This window comes from Rhinolophus sinicus, chromosome 17 (genome assembly GCF_057876585.1).
Source record: "Rhinolophus sinicus isolate RSI-liver-muscle chromosome 17, RSI-T2T, whole genome shotgun sequence".
NCBI lineage: Eukaryota > Metazoa > Chordata > Mammalia > Chiroptera > Rhinolophidae > Rhinolophus > Rhinolophus sinicus.
Genome location: NC_142517.1, coordinates 60,261,879 through 60,281,124, shown reverse-complemented (window position 1 = coordinate 60,281,124; position 19,246 = coordinate 60,261,879). Strand labels below are relative to the sequence as shown.

Here is a 19,246-nt window from a genome sequence, read left to right as displayed (position 1 = left end):
CCAGTCCCATGGGGTCCATGTCATTTGAAAGAAAACTGAAGAAACCAAGGTTAAGTACGGGGAGAAGTTAGGAGAGAGAAGACATGTGAGAGCTGTCTTCTAATAACTGAGCACTGTCGTGGGCAAGAAGGGTTAATCTCAACTCTTGTGCTCCAGAGGGTGGAAATAGACCTGCGGGTGGAAGTTATCTTAGTTCAGTATAGGATGAACTAATAAGATCCTTTCCAATTTAGAGCCTGGAAATTTTACAGGAGCATCTATTATACTTCGACTTTTTAGTCTAGGGCTTGAATTTTATTTTTTTTTTTTCTGTTTTGGTTGCTCAAGAGATGGCACCAGATTCTGCATTTAGAATTCATTTGGCCTCTTAGCTCCACCTGAAAGCAATGAGATCCCTTGTGTCTCTGAGTCTCAAAGCTGCCCTTGGTGCTTTATGGTCGCATGGTCATGACCCCCCAAGGCTTCCGCTCCAGGGAGTGGTGGTCTTTGCTGCTGGACAGCTGCTGTCAGGGAATGAAGACGGGTGTTTTCTGTTCACCTGCTGTGTAGATGAAACCCCTGAAGCCCCCGGAGAACTTCCATTGGTGAGTCCCTCCGGACATTAATGGACACTTCAGAGTTCTGACCTGCTCACCTTGGTTTTTAACCGATGCTTTTGTTTACCAAGAGAGGATGCACACCCCACTTCCCCAAATAGAGCGAACGTACTTTTGCCGGGGTCTATATTGAGATGTTGTCTTTAATTCTGAGCCAGGACTAAGGACTACCTCCTGCTTTCCCTGTATGATTTTTAATAAAGCTTTTCCTGGACAGGTGGACTGGTGGTGGTGATGGTGATGAGTGCGTATGGAATCAGAAAACCTCGGTTTCAGTCCTGCCTCTCCTCCTTATTGTGTAGCCCTGGACAACTTACTTAGTCTATTTGGGCTTCTGTTGTATCTCATGTATCAACAATGCTGATTCTGTCCACCTGAACCTAATCTCAAGAGATGTATAATGATTGAGGAAAATGGATCGAGTAAGGTGTGAATGCGATTTGTACACTGATAGGTGACCATCCAACAAACTTTCGCTCTGTGCACTGCACAGGGCAGGGAAAGGGAACCTGGTCGTACTTTATCTTCTGTAGCCACTCTGGGCACAGGGACACAGTATTTGTCAGCGAGTAGATTGGTGGTTGGGTGAATGTTGCACGATAGTAGCTTCACAATCTATATGGTTGGGTTTTATTCCTCAAGTTTGAGGAGCCAGTTTCCTGGCCATGTGAGAACGTAGTGTGCCTCGAAACAGCCCCAGGATTCTACCATCTGATTAAAATGAAGCCTCTAGAAAGCAAGCTTCCTCCCAAAGGTTGGTGTGGCAGGTGGTAGACCAGCACTCATACCTGTTGTTGCATCAGATGAGCTTTGACCTCTCCCCAAGAGCTCCATAGTATATTTAGTAAATTCTTGGAGTCCTACTATGTGCCAGCTCTGAGATCAAGCATAAAACCTTCCTTAACATGGCTCCCAGTCTAGGGTAAATGCTCAAAAATCCTCTTCTGCCTGGACTGTTGTAGCTATTTCCTGCCAGATTTCAGTCTGATGTCTCTTTATGTGATTGCCAGAGGGATCTTTCTTTTCTTTTTTCTTTTTTCAAAAAACTTTTTAATAGTTCCTTTTGATTAATAAAAGCAATATATGCTCATTCAAGAAGAACTGGAAAAATGACAAGAGTATAAACAAATTATATCACTCTTCATATCATCATCTAGACATATTCAGTGTTGTTTTAAATATGTTTTCTTCCAGACCCTTTTAAAAATAATGTAAATAATATTGAGTATAAAATTTAAGCCCTGTTTTCCTTTACTACCATATCAAAGACATTTTCCCAAATCATGAAAAGCTTGTATGAACATTAGGCTAATCTTCCTAAAACTTAAATTCAGTCATGTTACTTCTCTACTTAAAATTCCCCCCTCATTGTTATCAGAAGGTGAAGTCCCTTCTTCTTAATGCTACTCACCAGGCCCCTTATGACTGCGTCACTGCACACTTCTCCAGCGTTGTCTGTTTCATGCCTCACCTCTTCTTTCCCTCGTACGGACTCATCCCCAACTCACATAACACCGTTACTTGCCAACCCACCCTCCCAACTTAACACCCTCTATCCTGCCTCTACCAGCAACTTGCAGCTTCCCAGGCTGCTCTATGTGGTTTCACAACTTGATCCTTTACTCATAAGGCTGCTCCTGCCTGGAACGTTCTCCCATTGGTATATCCAATAAAATCTTTTTCATTTCTCAGTACTCCGTTCCACGTTGCCTCTTTCAATAAGCCTTTCCCTTTCCTCTCCACCCCACCACAGAGCTGCCTACTCTTTTTTTCATCCTCCACGGCACCTTTTCTGTCTAGAAGAACACCCATTGTAGCTTAGATTGTGGAGGCCAGGGAACCATATCTTACTCATCTGTGTTTCTCCAGCACTTTGCAAATATTCAGCATGTAGTATGTGCTCGATACATCGTTGCTTTAGTACAAATGATCAGGTACGATGCTGTGCAATGGAGGCTGTGCAGGAGATGTGTGAAGGGTGGTATAGGAGCCCAGAGGAAGGGCGTTTATGGGTACATGGTCCAAGACCCAGCAGACAGGAAATGTGTTCGTTTTTAACATGGGGACAGCCTTCCTCCTCACTTAGTCTACTTTTTTGAATTCTATTTGCATTTCTGTTTCCTGACCTTGGACCAACTACAGGAACACCCATTGTGCAATGTTTGTTGCTCCCTCCTTTGTACACCTTTTCCTTTGTCTCCTGAGACTGTTGTAGCCTGAGCCCCAGCAAGGCAGAAGTCCACCCTGTGGCTGCACAGCCACCACTCATCAACCAGCCACCACGGCCTGTGTCCCCCCAGGAGCAGCACAGACAGTTGCAGGTCACCCCTCCTGGCCCTTGGCTGGGACCCAGGATCCCAACTCTAGCACAGGTAACCAAATCCTCAGAGGGAATCACTCTTGAACTATTTTAAGTATTTACAGCCAGTGTCATTATTTGAAGCTGACTACCCAGCATACAGCTTAGCGAGACCTTTTACTTCTCTCTTCTTCCTCTCTCATAGCTTCTGCCCTTCTCAGCATGGGCTTCCCTGGAGATGCTTCGGCATTTGGGCTCATGTAGCAGGTCCGGCAGGAGGAGATGGAATGTATTTTTCTTCATGACACTTTGGACTTATCAGATGTCCACTCTGTAGAAGAGTGGAGAGTGGACCTCGCCAAGCTGGATGTTCCATAGGAGAGCCTTGTAGGCAGAGATATAAGCCTGATTTTTAGGCCTTGCCGCCAGCATCCTGTCAGCCAACTGTCTGCAGAACAAAGACTGTAACAGGACAATGGGGAGAGGGGAAGGGAAGTAAAAGGCATGTAATCAGATCAATCACCAGCTGCGTCCATCTGCCTGGGGAGCCTGTCTCTGGTGATGGCACCAGGGGACATGTCACATGTCATTGGAAAGCCTGCCTGTCCGGTGGCTTGTCAAGCCTCAGCACCAGACACTCATTTCCTTAATAACTGGTTACAGATCCTGAACCTATAAATTTAGCTAAACTCTTCTTGACCTTTCTATATTTTTAGCCTATGCTGCTTCTCTGGATAACAACTTCCATGGTTGATTACTTGTTCTATAAAATACCTTCCTGTCAAGTTAAAAGAAAATCTATTTCTCAAGCTTCAAGACCCTGTCCTCTCCTCTTAATTCTAGTTTCTAGTGTTGGTAACAAACTCATATTTGGCCCTTGGCTTGTTCTGTTTATTTGGGGATAAAGTAGGGGGAAAGAAGGTTGACATCTCTTCTTAGTTTTCAGTTTTTCAGTTTCAAGTCTTAATATGCTCTACCTGTTTTCATATAGTGGCCCACTGAGCCCCTCTTCACTTTGTTTTCATTTCCCAGGACTTTTTCTACCTCTGTTTGTCCTGTTGAAATACAACAGCTAAGAGAGTTCATGACTGATGCTCCACGTGCAGGTTAAGACCTTGCTGAAGCCTTTTGTTCCTACTGCCTTTTTGAACACTTTTTGGTCTTTGTGACTTTTAGCTTAGGGCTGATGTTTTCAGAGACTATTGAAATGCAGCCTCTCCCTGTAGCCACAGTGGCTGTTGGAGACAGGCATGTTATATGGTGATTTGTTTTACTGTTGCCCACCTTGACCTTGATCTCCAGTCGTACTATTTATCCTCATTGCTTCTGCCAATTTGCATAACGAAATGCTGAGTGTTACTGTGTGATCTTTCTTCCAGGGCACTTGTAAAAATGTTAAGATCGACAGATTGACTCCATGTTTTTTTTTAATTAAAGTTTATTGGGGTGACAATTGTTAGTAAAGTTACATAGGTTTAGTGGTTACCAGAGAGGAAGGGGGTAAAGGAGTGGTAATTGACTCCATTTTGAGTTTCCTTATTGTCAACAGTTTCACCCATGGTGGGAGGGAACTCATCATTTGTGGAGTATTTTTAATTTTTCAAGGGGTTGTACAACTATTGTCTCTGTTTAGTCCTTAGAAATCTGTAGAAAGGAGCATTCTGATTTGAAAATTGAGGAAAACTGAAGCATATAACAATTTGAGCTGTCTCACTTAAATTCATCCAGTCACTAACCAATCTTGGATTAGAATCCTTTACATTTCCCTCTTTCCAGAGTACCATATTAATCCCTTTAATTTGTTTCTTAATCCTGCAGCAACTTAATTAAAAGAAATGAAAGTGATTAATAAATGAAAGAAAGCCCTTGGTAAATGACCTTAGCAAAGATGTTTTTAGAAAAGACTAAATCCATTGACCTCTTCAAAAAAACAATTGTAGCTGATTAAACAAACATGGTTTTACCAAACTGGTTTTTCTGCCACTACCTTCCCCTTATCATTTGCATTTAATGCTCCTACAGTTGATTTTCTTTCCTGACTGTTTGTTTAGTGTAGAGTTTCGAGGATCAGTTTGGAGCTCTTACCCAGAGATAAGTCACACTGACAATCTTCATTACGTCTGGGAAATTGGCAGCATATGATGCCAGGCACGTGCTGATTGCCTGCGACGGGGGCAGGAAGCTCTGGGCTCCCTGCTGCAGGAAGATGGGAGTCTCTGGTTTTCTGGGGCTTCCCTGAGGGTGGGTGAGAAGAGCCTTGGCTACTCCTGTACCAAGTTGCCTATGGCTAGGCCGGGGGGACACAGCGCCTTCCAGATGACTGCTCACTGTATACTTCTTTAAGGCTATTTATTCTTCTCTCCCAGAGCCTAGAAGGAGGCTCGTACCGGGGAAGCTTGAAAGACCCTGCAGGCTGCCTGAATGAGGGGATGACCCCGCCCACACCCACTAGAAACCTGGAAGAAGAACAGAAAGCCAAGGCCCTGCGAGGCAGGATGTAAGTGGCTTCCCCATATTCGACCCGGGTGCGGTGTGTGCGCAGTGGATGATGGGCAAAGGTTGCAGGAAGTTTGGGGAGAATTAGAGAATGAGATCCTTCAAGAGAAGTGATGCCAGGTCCACTAGCAGCATCTGGTCCAGTCCCCTTCCCTAGAGGCTAGAAAGCCCAAGACAGCCCTCCATTGGTCAGTGGATAGTTTAGGATAAAAGCATCACCTGGAGACAGAGAGCTGGACTTCATCTCCAGAGGGCCCTTCCAGCCCCAAATTCCCACTCTAACTTGCCTGTGGGTTTTCGTTTACCACTTTCTTCCAAGCAGTAACTTAGGCTGAACTAAGGATATATTTAAATGCTTTTATTTGGCCTTGCCAGTTCCTTCCTGTGGCCTACAACACAGGATTGTGTGTATTAGAGAGAGGGAGCTGGTTAGCAGTGCTGGACATGCTGATAAAGAAGCATGTGTTCCTCTGGCTTCCTCCCCATGGCCCCGAGGCCCCAGACCCAGGGATTTGGTGGCTTCTCTGTGCTGTATAGATGAAGAATTTTAGATATATTCTTCCTGGATTCAGAACAGTTACAACCCTGGTGCTGGGGCCCGTCTTTGACATGTCAGAACTTTATCCCTTCTGCTACGTGGGCCTAAAATGCAGTTGTGTGGCTCCAGGCAAAACTCTCTCCAACTTAGATAATCCGAGTCAGACTCTAGTAAGACGCACAGCACCTAGCCTACCCCGGTGCACAGCCGTGAGTATTTTGTGTCCAGCTCTTTACTGTCTGGACAGAAAGAGAAGTGTTTGGGTTTGGTGCCTGAGGGACTCCAGAGAGCCAGTCTGAGTAATTTCCCAGGCAGCGGGAGACAGTGAAAGAACAGACTCCTTAGATTCTTGTACAACTGGGTTCAAATCTCAGCTCTGCTACTCACTTTGTCCTCTTGGGCATACTGCCTGAGTGTTTTCATCTACGTACAATAGAGCTTACAATACCTACCTTGTAATAAGCATGAGAAAACTCAGACGAAGCAACTGGCACAAAGTAAATGCTCCAAGAGGAAGAAATCATTAACAAGAAAGAAACCAAGGAAGCAAATGTCCTTGGAGTTGTTAAACCCCACATCTGGTGGGGGTGGGAAGGTTGCTCATTCAAAGCTGTGATTCTGGAATATCTGCAGTCAGTCTTGCGGGTCTTGACTGGGGGCTTTGCAAGCCAGTTACCATGGATACCTATCTGAATAACTGTAGCTTTTGTATCTCAAAAGCTTCACTTGATGTCTGAGGCCTCAAAGGGTGGTTATCAAACAGATGTCTTTCTCCTCTTGTGAAGGGAAGGAGGGAGCTAAAATGAAGGAAGAAAAGTCTCCCTTGGCCTCAAAGCTTTCATAACTCAGTTTTGCCAAACTGGTTGTCCATCTTTCTGCCCTGTGTCCATACAACTGCTCAGTTATAGGTGAGGGAGGAAGAAGCATAATGAATAGAAAGAAGAATGCTGGGCTCCGCGACGTTCTGACTATTGTGTGCCGCCTGGGATGGCCCTCTTGGCCTCGGTGCCCTCAGCAATTCAGTGGGGGCTCTTGTAGAGAGAGCACCAGTAAGCACCTTTCCGACGGGTGCCAAGGGTAGGCCGGCTTTTGGTGGTCTTGTCATTACCGTGCCAGAGTAACTTTCCCGTGAACTTGAGTGTGAAGATGTCTTGCTTCGCTGTGAAGAGGTACCCACGTTGTTCATCTCCTCCTCAGGTTTGTCCTGAATGAGCTGGTACAGACAGAGAAGGACTACGTCAAGGATCTGGGGATTGTGGTGGAGGTGAGTAGATGGCTCAGGCTGGGTCTGTGGTCACCGAACCGAGGGCATGTTGGACCCTATCTGGGCCAAGATGTTATAACTTGAGGATATGTATTTTACTCTCTCTTGATAGTTGCAGGAATGAAACTAAAAATGGTAATAGGTCAAATAGAATATGTAGGTAACGTGTGTTTTTTTTCTCTTCTCCTCTTGAAATATTACAAGAGATTTAGAGGGAGATAGGGCCCCAAATGTTGTAGCCTCTTGATTAGAGCTACCGACAGGACAAAGGAAAAACCACCAATAAGGCAAGACTGACAGGTCCACAGTTCAGGGTCAACTTCATAGTAAATAAAACAGCTCTCTCTCCATAGGGATTTACTTTAGTGGTATGTAGACACTTGGATAAGAAAACCTAAGAAAGTAAATGGATAATTTAGATGGCTTAGAGCCCTGTTGTTAAACACATTAAACAAAAGAATGTGAAGTCTAAAAATTGTCTGATATCTGAGTCACTTGCCGAGTCCACATGGGACCTACAGATCCCCATCCTATGGAAACTGCTGACGTAGGGTTTGTATTCGCTTATCCTGAACCTTGGACAAAAAGACTAGCCTGGCATATAGAGGACCTGAATTCTACCTTATGGAAAGTTATTTTCTTCTCCAAGGAAGGATGGGGCAGGCAGAGGTACAGCCACCTCCATCTGCAGTCAGCCTAGATGGAGAGGGCTTGGGAATCTGGAGGCTGAGATCCAGGGAAGTCAGACCTCAGTGGTGTGACTATAAGACAAATCACATAACACCCCAGTGCCTTGGCTTTCTCATTTGTCACATGGCGATAAATGCTGCCTGTGCAACCTCAAAACTTGACTTTAGAGCTGAACTGAGATTATATATGATAGCATTTTACAGAGTCTAATGTATTAACGTATTAAGACTTCTTTCTAAGCTAGATGTGTCTAGTTCTGAGCTCTTAAGGTATAGGGCTTGGATTGGGAGAAGGGAAGGGAGCAGGTGATTGTTTTCTTCTTTCTTCTGCTTTCTTAAGTGTGCTAGAGACAAAGAGACCCAGAACTTCATAAAAGTTTTGTATGTCTCTCTGCACAAGGCTAAAGTCCTGGTTGAATAATGAGAAACCACAGAAGCACTTGCCCTTGAACTCATGCAGAGAGTGGGCGCTTGCGTGGGGCTGCCGTGTGGCGCCTGGCCCACAAAGCTTTCTCATGAAAATGCTCTACTCACCATTGCCTCTGCCCTGCAGGGCTTCATGAAGAGAATAGAAGAAAAGGGTGTCCCTGAGGACATGCGAGGAAAGGATAAAATCGTGTTTGGAAATATTCACCAGATTTATGACTGGCACAAGGAGTAAGTGCTGCGTTGTCCCGAGGATCGGGGTGTCCTGGGAACCCGGGGCCCTCGCTTCCTCCCCCTGCATCTGACCTTAGGGGCAGGGTTTGGGGAGAGTCTTCTGTCATTTATCTCAGCCTTGAGAAATAATACATTGCTGAGGAATGTGGCTTCCTTCTCTTATCCCCTCCCTCCTTTTAGTTTTTTCCTGGCTGAACTGGAAAAATGTATCCAGGAGCAAGAAAGATTGGCACAGCTCTTCATTAAACATGTGAGTGTTTCCCTGCGCCTAACCCTCTCCCCTCCCACCAGGCTCATTTATGTGCATTTTAAAATTCCCTCTCTCCTCTGCTCTTCCTTCGCATCCTTCTCTGAGTTGTTGCTTTTTAACTTTCTTGGCAGTTTGGACGATGGGCTCTTGCTGCTACATTTATTCTTCTATCCTTGATGTTTTACTGCCTCGGTGGATCCCCAAAACGTGGGCCATATCTTTGCCCTTCTCCCTGTGTGTAGACAAGCATAGCACCTCTAGAGTCTGAGACCAAGCAGGATGCACAGGTGCCTGAATGCCTTTCCCTCTGCCTTTGCAGGAGCGGAAGCTGCACATCTACGTGTGGTACTGCCAGAATAAGCCGCGCTCAGAGTACATCGTTGCTGAGTACGACGCCTACTTTGAAGTAAGCTGCTTGGGCTTTGCTGAACTGGGGTCGGGGGAAGACTCTCAGGCCCAGACAAACACATTCAGGTGGCCCCCACACAGCACTTGGTGACCCCTCGTGGACAGGGATAGCTGCCTCAACAGAGCCATTAGCTTCTTAGTTAAATTCTCATAAGCCTCCGCTGGAGAGGAGCCGAGGGGGCCCAGCGTGCAGACTGCTGTTCAAAGCCTTGCGCAGAATGACTGACATGGAGATGCTTCAGAAGCTCCGGGCTGCCTGACGGTCCCCAGCGCAGACCACGCCCACACTCTTCCTCACCCGTCTCTGGAGACTGCTTGCTAAGGACCCTCCTCCTTCTTGAGGTGCTTGCCGTCACCTCGTCGTCTCTGCTTCCGTTCCCAGAGGTTCTGTCAAGCACCTCGAACTGTTTGTTCTGCCCCAGCCTGCAAGTGTTTATCTGAGGAGAGGCAACACCATGGGTTGGAAAGAGCCCTCAACAGAGTGTTTGCCGATCTGAGTTGAAGGCCCCCCCAGGCTTGTTGTGTCCTAGGGGAGCCTGTCATTCCTGACTTGGCCCTGGAGTGGTAGAGGGAACAGAATACCCATTCCAACTTGTTCCCCAGGACTGGGGTGAGGTCACATGGTGTGAAACTGCTCGCCGTGCAGAAGGTGATAATATATGTCATACGTAGTTCATGAGAAATTAGCAGTTGTGCGGTTCCTCTCGCGTGATTTGAAGAGTCTAAACCTTGACTGGCAAATGCGAAGACTTGCCTTCCCTGCCCTGAACCCGGATCCAGAGGATCCCAAGTCTTAGGTTCCTTTTTTCTAACGTAGCTCCTTTGTGTTCCAGGAGGTGAAACAGGAGATAAATCAAAGGCTGACGCTTAGTGACTTCCTTATCAAGCCCATTCAGAGAATAACAAAATATCAGTTGCTCCTCAAGGTAAGAGAGCTGAGAGTCTGGGTCAGGGCCAGAGGAGGGTCTTTACAGGCTCCACGTTAGCCAGCGGCTTAGCTTGAGGTTCTGTGTCCACGACACTTCCTGTGGGCTAATGGGGGGGCATGTATGGGCTTTTATCTTATCTGTTGGTTACTTGTGTCAGCTTTGCCTGCAAATAAATTTGCATGTCTGTTGCTCTTGCCTTTAAGGTTGGTTATTTCATTTTCTATTTTTCAATTCGCTTTCTTACTTTGTCACCAGCACTGACTTGGTACTTTCAAAAATTAAAAAAATAAAAAGAGCATACAATCTGAGTGGATAACAAGGAGAAAGATAAGGAAAGGCCTTAGAAACTCAAACTTGCTCATATTTTACTTTTTAAAACGGTTTAATTTATCTTACAGAAATATGAGGTAAATGGAAGCAAGATTTAACTTCTCTTTCTCCCACCCCTTCTCATGATCCCGTTCTTCTCCACTCACCTCTTTCTTCCCTCTCTCCCTCCGTTTTCTCATAGTTTTGAATTTTCAAATATCCTGGGGGTTTTCTCTAGCTATTATGCTCAATATGACTCATGACTTCATATCTCAACCAGTACAAAGCGTTGCCATCTCTGTTGGGAAGGAAAGTCTTCTGGGTGTTATCACGGTTTTTGTGATGCTAGGTTTTTTATAGTGCTCTGGCTGTTTTCCTAACTGATGTCACCCTCCCCACACCCTTCCCTGCCTCCCTGACTTACTAGGACTTCCTGAGATACAGCGAGAAAGCTGGTTTGGAGTGTTCAGATATCGAGGTGAGTTTTCTGCTTGTAATGCTGACTGTTCTTAGGGATACTGTTGGATGTCTGTCTGTAAAGGGGAAAGATTGTGTCTGGAGGACAGAGGGCCCAGGCCCCTGGCAAAGAGCTGCTCAGCAGGCTCAGGAATGGTGAATATTCATGAACACACTGAGTAGTTTTCTAGAACTTGAGAATTCTGTCCTGGGCTTGACCAGAACTTCGGCCCTCTGGTATTCTCCTTGTGTCTCCCAGTGACACTTGGTGGGAAAGGAGGATAGTTGAGCCCTCCAACGTCCTCCAGACACTGAGCATCTCAAAGTACAATTTTATCCATGGATCCAGGTACTATTTGAGTCTAACATATAAAGTTTTCCATGTTCACTCCCCACCCCCAAGGATTACTCCCTAAGTGAAGTCCTTTGAGACAATGTCACCATGGGAATTATTTTAAGCCAGAAAGGCTACAGACCATTCCGGCCAGTTATTTTAGATTAAAACCTCTAGTGTTTCATAAGCCAGGCTAAGCTGTTGCTTGGGAAGCTGGAAAGCAACAGAGAGAAGACAGAACATACCAGTAGGAAAGAGAATCGGTGAACAATAATGGGAATGGAGGGAAAGGGTGGGATGACCACTCTCCCATCATGTGGTCACTGATTCACATGGAGTCCCTGTCCTGATGGCCAACACCCTCCTACCTAGAACAACAATCCCACACTCCACTGAGAGCCGGCAGCAGGGACCAGTGTTCTTTCCTAGAATCAAGGAGGGTCCCTGTTTTCCAGCACTGAGCTTCCTACCCTGGTGCTGTTCCCCCTCCTGAGCTGTTGTTGTTCTTTCCCACAGAAAGCAGTGGAGTTAATGTGCCTTGTCCCAAAACGCTGCAATGACATGATGAATCTGGGACGGCTGCAGGGCTTTGAGGTGAGCCCTTAAGAATTCTCTGAAGCTCTCACCCTTCTGGGCAGCAGGAGCCCAGGCTGTGAGACGCCTTCCTTTTGAAGCCCTGTGCCTGCCTCCTCTGCCTCCCTTTACTCACCATCTGCTCCTTTATGCCGGGGCCTAGAAGACACATCGGTTTACAATATCCAGTGGTAGAGAAGTCATAGGAACTTACAGTGCAGTCACCCAAGCTGGAGTCAGAATCCCAAGGGGGACCCAAAATTCTTTATACCTGTTGACCTGGCAATGACCTCTTCCCTCTTCTTTCTTGCTTGAGAAATGCTAGGGATGTGAGGGAGAGAGAACAGACTATGTGATGGAAGTAGAGCAAAAGTGGAACACTATTTTTACACAGGTCTATATAGTGGCTGGCTTTTTAGGTAACGTTTTGGTTAGCTAAATCGTCACAGGGCACATTTCTGTTCTCTGAAGAGGACAATCATGTCTTAGGAGAAATAGGTAGATGTCTCCAGGATTTTGGTTTCAGTGAATGTACTAGTTTGCTAGGGCTGCTGTAACAAAGTACCATAGACTGGATGGCTTAAACAGTCGACATCTATCATCTCACATTTCTACAAGCTAGAAGTCCAAAATCAAGGGATAGGCATGGGTTGTTCCTTCTGAGGGCTGTGAGGGAAGGATCTTTTCAGGCGTCTCTCCTGGGCTTATAAATGGCTGTTTTCATGTTCACATGGCATTCTTCCTGTATCTTCACATCATCTTCCCTCTGTGCATATCTCTGTGTCCAAAATCCCCACTTTTATAAGTAAAGGGCACCAGTCACACTCAGTTAGGGACCACCATTATGACCTCACTTTAAATTGATTCCCTTTGTGAGGACCCTATCTCCCAAGAAGAGATCACATTCTGAAGTACTGGGGTTAAGATTTCAGCTTATGAATTGGAGCGGGATACAGTTCGACCCATAACAGTGAACCTTTGAAAAGCTAATTGACTTTTGTAATGTAAACTTAATAAGTGGCTGTTATTAGCGTATATCCAAGCCTTGTGTATTCACTAAACATAATCTGTTTTGAATATTCATATGATAAAATTGGAACTGACACAATTATTGACTGGTACACAGTTGTTGTTGAGCCCCTGCAGAAAGATGTGAATCTTCTAGTCCTGTTTCCCACTAATCCTGCAGCCTAAGATTTCATGATTCCTTTTTGGAGAAAAGGGATTCCTGGAAGTTGAGATGATAAAGAAAGTAATAGCCTTTTCTTTTTTTTTTTTTTTCCTGACGAAACTAGAAGAGCTAGACTAGAATAGATAGAAGGTCAGACTGATACGTAAGTAAATTTAGGAGACATTATATTCAGGTTTGGGTTATTGAGTTAGATTCATGGTATCCTTGAGCCAAATTCTTTTGTCTTCCATACCCTTCCAGCCCAGCCTGGTGTCCCTGTCTGATTTCCATTGCTTTGTTGTGACCAGGAAGTACACGGAGGGTCTTTGCTGTTCATTGCATTTTCCATAGGTGCCTGGTTCTCCACCGTAGACCTGAGGCATGACACTAAGCAGGGTTATGCAGCAGAAACATACCCTGAGTTCTCACAGTGTTTCTTTAGTCATAGTAGATGAAGTTGGGCACTTTTCCCCTTGGAGTTATGTCAGGTCTGAGGCTCTTCTGAATAAGTCAAGGAATTCCTTTTGCTCTTAAACCTTGATGTCCCTATGTTTTCTGAGCAGACTCTGGCTCGACTTTTCCTTGGTCCCTGGAGGAACTGACCACTGGCAGGAGGAATGGCATCTGATTGTGCTGTCTGACTCCGGTTAGACTTCACAGGATCTGTGAAGTGTGTGTGTGTGTGTGTGTGTGTCTGTGTGTGAATGCCACACACGAGTGTGGAATTATTTTTCTCTTTAAAATCAGGCACCACCATTTCCTTTTTTCATCAAACTCCAGAGCATCTGCTGTGTATTCCTTCAGCTAATGGGGAAAGATCATGCAGGGACCCCTATGCCTTCTGAAGTCCAGAGCTAAGGTCCAGGGAGAAGGTAGCCCCTTCACTTAGATTCCCTCCCTTTTAAATCCTCCAGCGTTCCCTTTAGCATTGGCAAGGTTCTAACCCATGGGTCAGGCTCTTGTGTAATATTAATAGAGCTTTTAGAGCTTTCCTGGCTAGCGGGTCACTGGCTTAATATTCACTTTGGACCAGGGTAGAGATAAGCCTGTTTGGCTGCTCACCTTGACAGTGGGGAGCCATGATCTAAGAGAGGCAGGTGTTTCTTGGGAACATGAAAGCAAAATGACGCATGTGCTAGATAATGTTTGGAATATGGCATCACATGCAGAAAATGGCCCACATTTGCACTAGAGGGCAAAAATCATCACCTGTGAGAGTGCAGTTCAGAGGAGGCCTTCTGGCTTCTGTCTCAGATGTCAGCATCTTGTCACAGAACAATAGAAAAAGCAAGGCTCTCTGATAGCGTTTGTAAAGACTTGCAGGGTTGGGCCATTTTCCCTTTGAGGTTGTGAAGATGTCTCTGAAAATCTGGTTAGAAGCTGGCAAGCCAAATAGGCTCTACCTCCTACAGTGGGTGTCAAAAGGCCTGGTAGCTGGAGGCATTTTAAGAAGGATTAGAGGACCCAGAAAAATAAGGGCACCTATCTATGGGACCCCAATTTTACCTGTTGATCTATAACAGGAGACTAAGACTTCAGAATTTCTTCATCCTGAGATAATAGGAGGAGAAAGGAGAGGCCCAATTCATCAGATGACTTGTGGTCCTCCCTACGTCACTGCTCTTGGCCATAGTTGGTTCTAAGCTCATGGCCACAAGAAGACTCCAGGTTCTTGGCCTTTGTACTAAGGGAGCCAGGCAGACATGCTTCTCAGAGTTCCAAAGACAGAAAAGCCACTGCCAGCTCCAAGTGACACCTACTTGCTGTTCTCCTAATAAAAAACAAGAAGGGCGGGATAATTTCTAAACATCTTTCTGGCTAATAATTTTACCTTCCTCCTGGCATTTTCCTGGAGCTGCTTCCTAGTGGTTCTATAGTCTTCCTTCCATCTCCCTCCAGGCCTTTGTGCCTGCCCTAGATGAATGGGTGGCTCCTTATTCAGTCTCTTACTAGAGCCCCGAGGCTGTTGGTATCAGGTCTACTGTCCTTGTCCCCAGAGGAAGGAATCTGTGGGCCCAGGGGATTGTGGCCGTCTCCTCATTTTTCACCTACTTCACCCCAGCCCTTCTTCCCACCAGGGCACCCTGACCGCTCAGGGGAAGCTGCTGCAGCAGGACACGTTCTACGTGATTGAGCTGGATGCAGGCATGCAGTCCCGGACCAAGGAGAGGCGCGTGTTCCTCTTTGAACAAATTGTCATCTTCAGTGAACTGCTCAGGAAGGGATCCCTTACCCCGGGCTATATGTTCAAAAGGAGCATCAAGGTAAGGACCCACTGGGGATGAGAAGGGACAAGGAAGAGCCAAAGTGGGAACTGCTTCTCCAAGACACAGGCGCTGGAATGAGTGGGGATCCAGAACATTGAAGATCTTTCAGCCTAATAACGTTCAGGTATCAAGGTTGAGTGTCTTGAGAGAAAGTGACAGGCTGAGTGCCAGCCTGTAGCAGCATCTTACAGGTCCTCCAAGATCATGTCATTCAAAGACAGAAACCAAAGTACTTAGCTATTAGATCCAGGGCAACCTTTTGGAAAAGTCTCCTGAAATATAAACTTTGAGGAACTGTAATATGTCTCCTGAAATATACACTTTGAGGAACTTTATTCAACCACTTAAATATGAAAAGGATCAACTTGGTGTCTTCCAGATGAATTACTTGGTCCTGGAGGAGAACGTAGACAACGACCCCTGCAAGTTTGCGCTCATGAACAGGGAGACTTCGGAGAGGGTCATTCTGCAAGCCGCCAACGCTGACATCCAGCAGGCGTGGGTGCAGGACATCAATCAAGTCTTAGAAACACAGCGGGACTTCTTAAATGGTGGGTACTGGGCCTGGCCTCTAGTAGCACCGTTGTAGCGGGCCCCATACCTCTGAGCTGACTTGTCTGGCTCATGGTGAGTTATGAGCCCAGATCACATTTTATATGGACTCGAGCTTTGTAGTTTTCAGAAATACTTTGTTTAGAATTTTTATGAACCTGAATGTACAAGTGGAACAGATGGAGCATGATAAAGAAGCCCCATCTTTCCAAAAGAAGGGATATTCTCTTAGAGGCTACACATAGGATAGATGCCTTGTGGCCACCATTACCAGCTGGTAAGACTTGGGGCAAAAGTCTGAGATGAGCACATTCTCTTTCTTTTAGGGGCCAACTATCAATGACATGTCTTCCCATTTGGTGGTTAATGGCTGGTCCTCTCACAAGTTCTCTAGTGTTACCTAGAGATAACTGGGAGTTAGGCTGATCTGTTCAAGTTCCCCCCTCTGCTCCCAACAGTGTGAGAGCCTGGATAAGTCATCCTGCTGGCTGACATTAGCACGTACAAATGAGAGCTGATTGCACTCTAAATTTCATCAATACCTTGAAACTTCCCAGAACAAATTGGCGATTACGCAGAGAATGTAGATCTCTACAGACCCTGCAGGAGGCCCCTAATGGGCGGTGTGAACTGAAATGAAGTGGACTTGCTACCTCGTTTACATTTCTTTATTTTTACTCCCTGCTGGGATTTTCTTCACTTTGAGTTTGGCCAGGAGACAGACAGTTTCTAAACTAGTACTGATCTGCAGAGTTGATGAGCTCAAAAGTCTCTCTGAGCAGAAACAGAGCCTGAAGTTGAAGGCAAAGTGTGACCAGTAACAAAGTAAACCTGAAGACTCAACAAACACATAGTTCTGTATGCGCATGCATGCGAACACACGCACACATCGGCCCACCCTCCACTGCGTCACCTCTTCTTGCCAGTGCTGGAATCCGTACTCTTTCAAAAGATGCTAATAGAGCCCTTGATGGACGTCTAGTATGGACCTAAATACTACGGGGAAAGATTAAAGGTGACATATTAGTTGAGGACCTTGGCAAGTCATGACGTTTCTCTGGACATCAGTTGGCTCATTTTGTGAAAAAGGGAAATGATGTACTTGGCCCACGCTGGCACGTGCCATGGCGTGCCAGCAGCAGTCCTGGAAGCAGAAAAACATGGCACGCCTCCCTACAGTGTCAGTTTTACTCCATGACGAGATTTAACACATTGTGTTTATTTTAAAACAAATAAAAATAAATTATATAGCAGGATGAGAAGACTTTTTAAGATAGAACATAAGACTTCAAAGCAATTTCACACTCAGAGAGTATTTTTGGATCATGCCCCTTGGTCCCCCAACTGTAGAATAGTTTGATTTAAAAACAAACAAACAAACAAAAAAACTTACACTAGGTGATCTCTAGGGTTCTTTCTCACTCTAAAAAATCTAAAATTAAATACCAGGCCAGCCCTGAGAGATAGTAATGGAAGTTGTATATACTTTATGGTGTCTGAATATACAACTTTGAAATAACAGTTGTGTTAATAAAATAATCTTATGCAAAAATATGTGCATATAATATATTCATTAAATTGCATTATATTAGGAATTTCTGATTCTAAGCTGGAATAATGAGGTTTATAAGTTCATTAATACAGGACGAAAGAAAAATAAGGTAGGACAATAAATTGAAACCAGAAATAATTGAAGTAACAATAATGGCTGCCATATAGTGAATCCTTTCTCTGTGCCAGGCACGATACAAAGCATTTCACATGTATTATCGTAATTAATCCTCATATTACATGGAAAAGTAAGTACTACTATCCTGTATTCTTCAGGTGAGAAAAAAGAGACTCAGAGAGGTTAATAAACTTGTCCTAGGTCACAAAAATAGGAGGTGATAGAACAGGACTTGACCCCAGAACTGTATAACTTAAAATTAGTCTCTTACCAAAAAACTGCAGTATAGTTGCTAGAGCACACATTTATCTGTGAGCTCCCTAGCAAACAAAGCAAAGAAAGAAACAGGATCAGGCATAAGACTGTTTCCATCAGCCGGAAACAAACCCAGTCAGATGATACATGGCTTTCCTGATCCTAAGACCCACGTTATACGTATTGAGGCTGATGGAAGAGCACCAGCCTCTGTGTAGCTTCTTTAAGAAGACATACTATTTTCAAACACTTTAGCACAGTTGTTGCACATAAGCAGGTCACTGATTCAGGAGGTCAGTTTCACAAGTCCTGGTTCACAACTCTGTTGCTATTGACTTAAAACTTGGAATTACATTTTTCTTTGAGCATAGCCAATGTTTCAGACTTTTACATGGTTCCAAGAGATCTTTCTCCTAATTTTAGTGAATTATGGAGCTATTACTGAACAAATTATCAATACCTAAATATTTAATGCCTACAGAGCACTCTCCAGGGAGAAAGGCTGAGATCTAGCAGGAGCCTGTTCTATACTTTGACACGCTCAAGAGACAGGATGTGACGAAGGACCAGGGCCAGGCTTCCAGTTACAGAGACAGGTGCAGGGATCTCAGAGTCCATCTTTCCCTCCTGAGATCTTAACTAGAAGGAAAGTGTGACCCTAGGTTGAGTCCTATTGAAGTACATTCCGAACACTATAGAAATGTCTTTGTAACTGAAAGTTCTCTGGGCTCCAGCTGTTAACCCACTTAAATATTTGTTGCAGTGAATAGTGATAAAAACCGACATAGCGGGCAGCCCTTGAAGTCATTATTACAGAATTTGACCTCTTTGGCTTTTGCCTGGCTGACCACTTTAGGGCTCAGACCTTGGAACTTTGTTATCTTAAACTCAGTAAAACAAAGCTCATATCTTTCCTGTCAAATCAGCTTTTCCTGTCTCCTTGACAACCATTCTCCCCGTCTCCAAACCTGAGTGACCCTTGATTTTGCCTTCTTTTCCCATGTAGGCTGGGTCAGAGTCTAGTCTCCCTCCGGAACACGTGCCACAGCAAATCCCTTCCACATTCTCACTGGCTCTTCTCTGGTTAGGCCTCTCATTTGTTATTATCTCGTGGCTTCTGAATCAGCCTCTCCGATCTCTTCTCCCAACTGCTACAAGGTTAATGTTCTTCGAGTGTGGAGCTGGTGATCGAATCTGAATTTAAAACACTCAAATTCATTGAACCCAATCACTTGTCATGATCTTCAGAATTAAATCCAGGCTCGTTAGCCTTGGCAGAAAGGTGTCTCACACCGTGGTACCTCCACCCTCCCTTACCTGTCTCATCTCCCCTTCCTCCATGGAGACCCATGGCTCTGTGCTCCAGGTAATCTGACTCCATCCTGTTCCCCAGAAGCACTTCACACTTGCTTCCTTCCTGCAATCTGACAGCCAGCCCTCTTCTGAAGTTCCTTATTACAACCATCTGTACCTATGTCCCCACACGCACACATACTGCAGAGCCTCTCTCCCTCCTTTTGTACAACGCTTT

General features: G+C 45.1%; 1 protein-coding gene across 22 annotated transcripts in view; it reads left to right on the top strand.

Annotated features, from left to right (window-relative positions):
• KALRN (kalirin RhoGEF kinase) overlaps positions 1-19,246 on the top strand; it is a 622,455-nt gene that overhangs the window by 558,485 nt on the left and 44,724 nt on the right. For all 22 annotated transcript variants that reach the window (XM_019738955.3, XM_019738953.3, XM_019738949.3 and 19 more), the window contains 10 exons: positions 5,262-5,392; positions 7,127-7,193; positions 8,436-8,539; positions 8,723-8,792; positions 9,112-9,198; positions 10,034-10,126; positions 10,866-10,916; positions 11,745-11,822; positions 15,051-15,236; positions 15,619-15,790. In XM_019738955.3, coding sequence (XP_019594514.2) covers positions 5,262-5,392; positions 7,127-7,193; positions 8,436-8,539; positions 8,723-8,792; positions 9,112-9,198; positions 10,034-10,126; positions 10,866-10,916; positions 11,745-11,822; positions 15,051-15,236; positions 15,619-15,790 — 1,039 coding nt within the window. The remainder of the gene's footprint in view (positions 1-5,261; positions 5,393-7,126; positions 7,194-8,435; positions 8,540-8,722; positions 8,793-9,111; positions 9,199-10,033; positions 10,127-10,865; positions 10,917-11,744; positions 11,823-15,050; positions 15,237-15,618; positions 15,791-19,246) is intronic.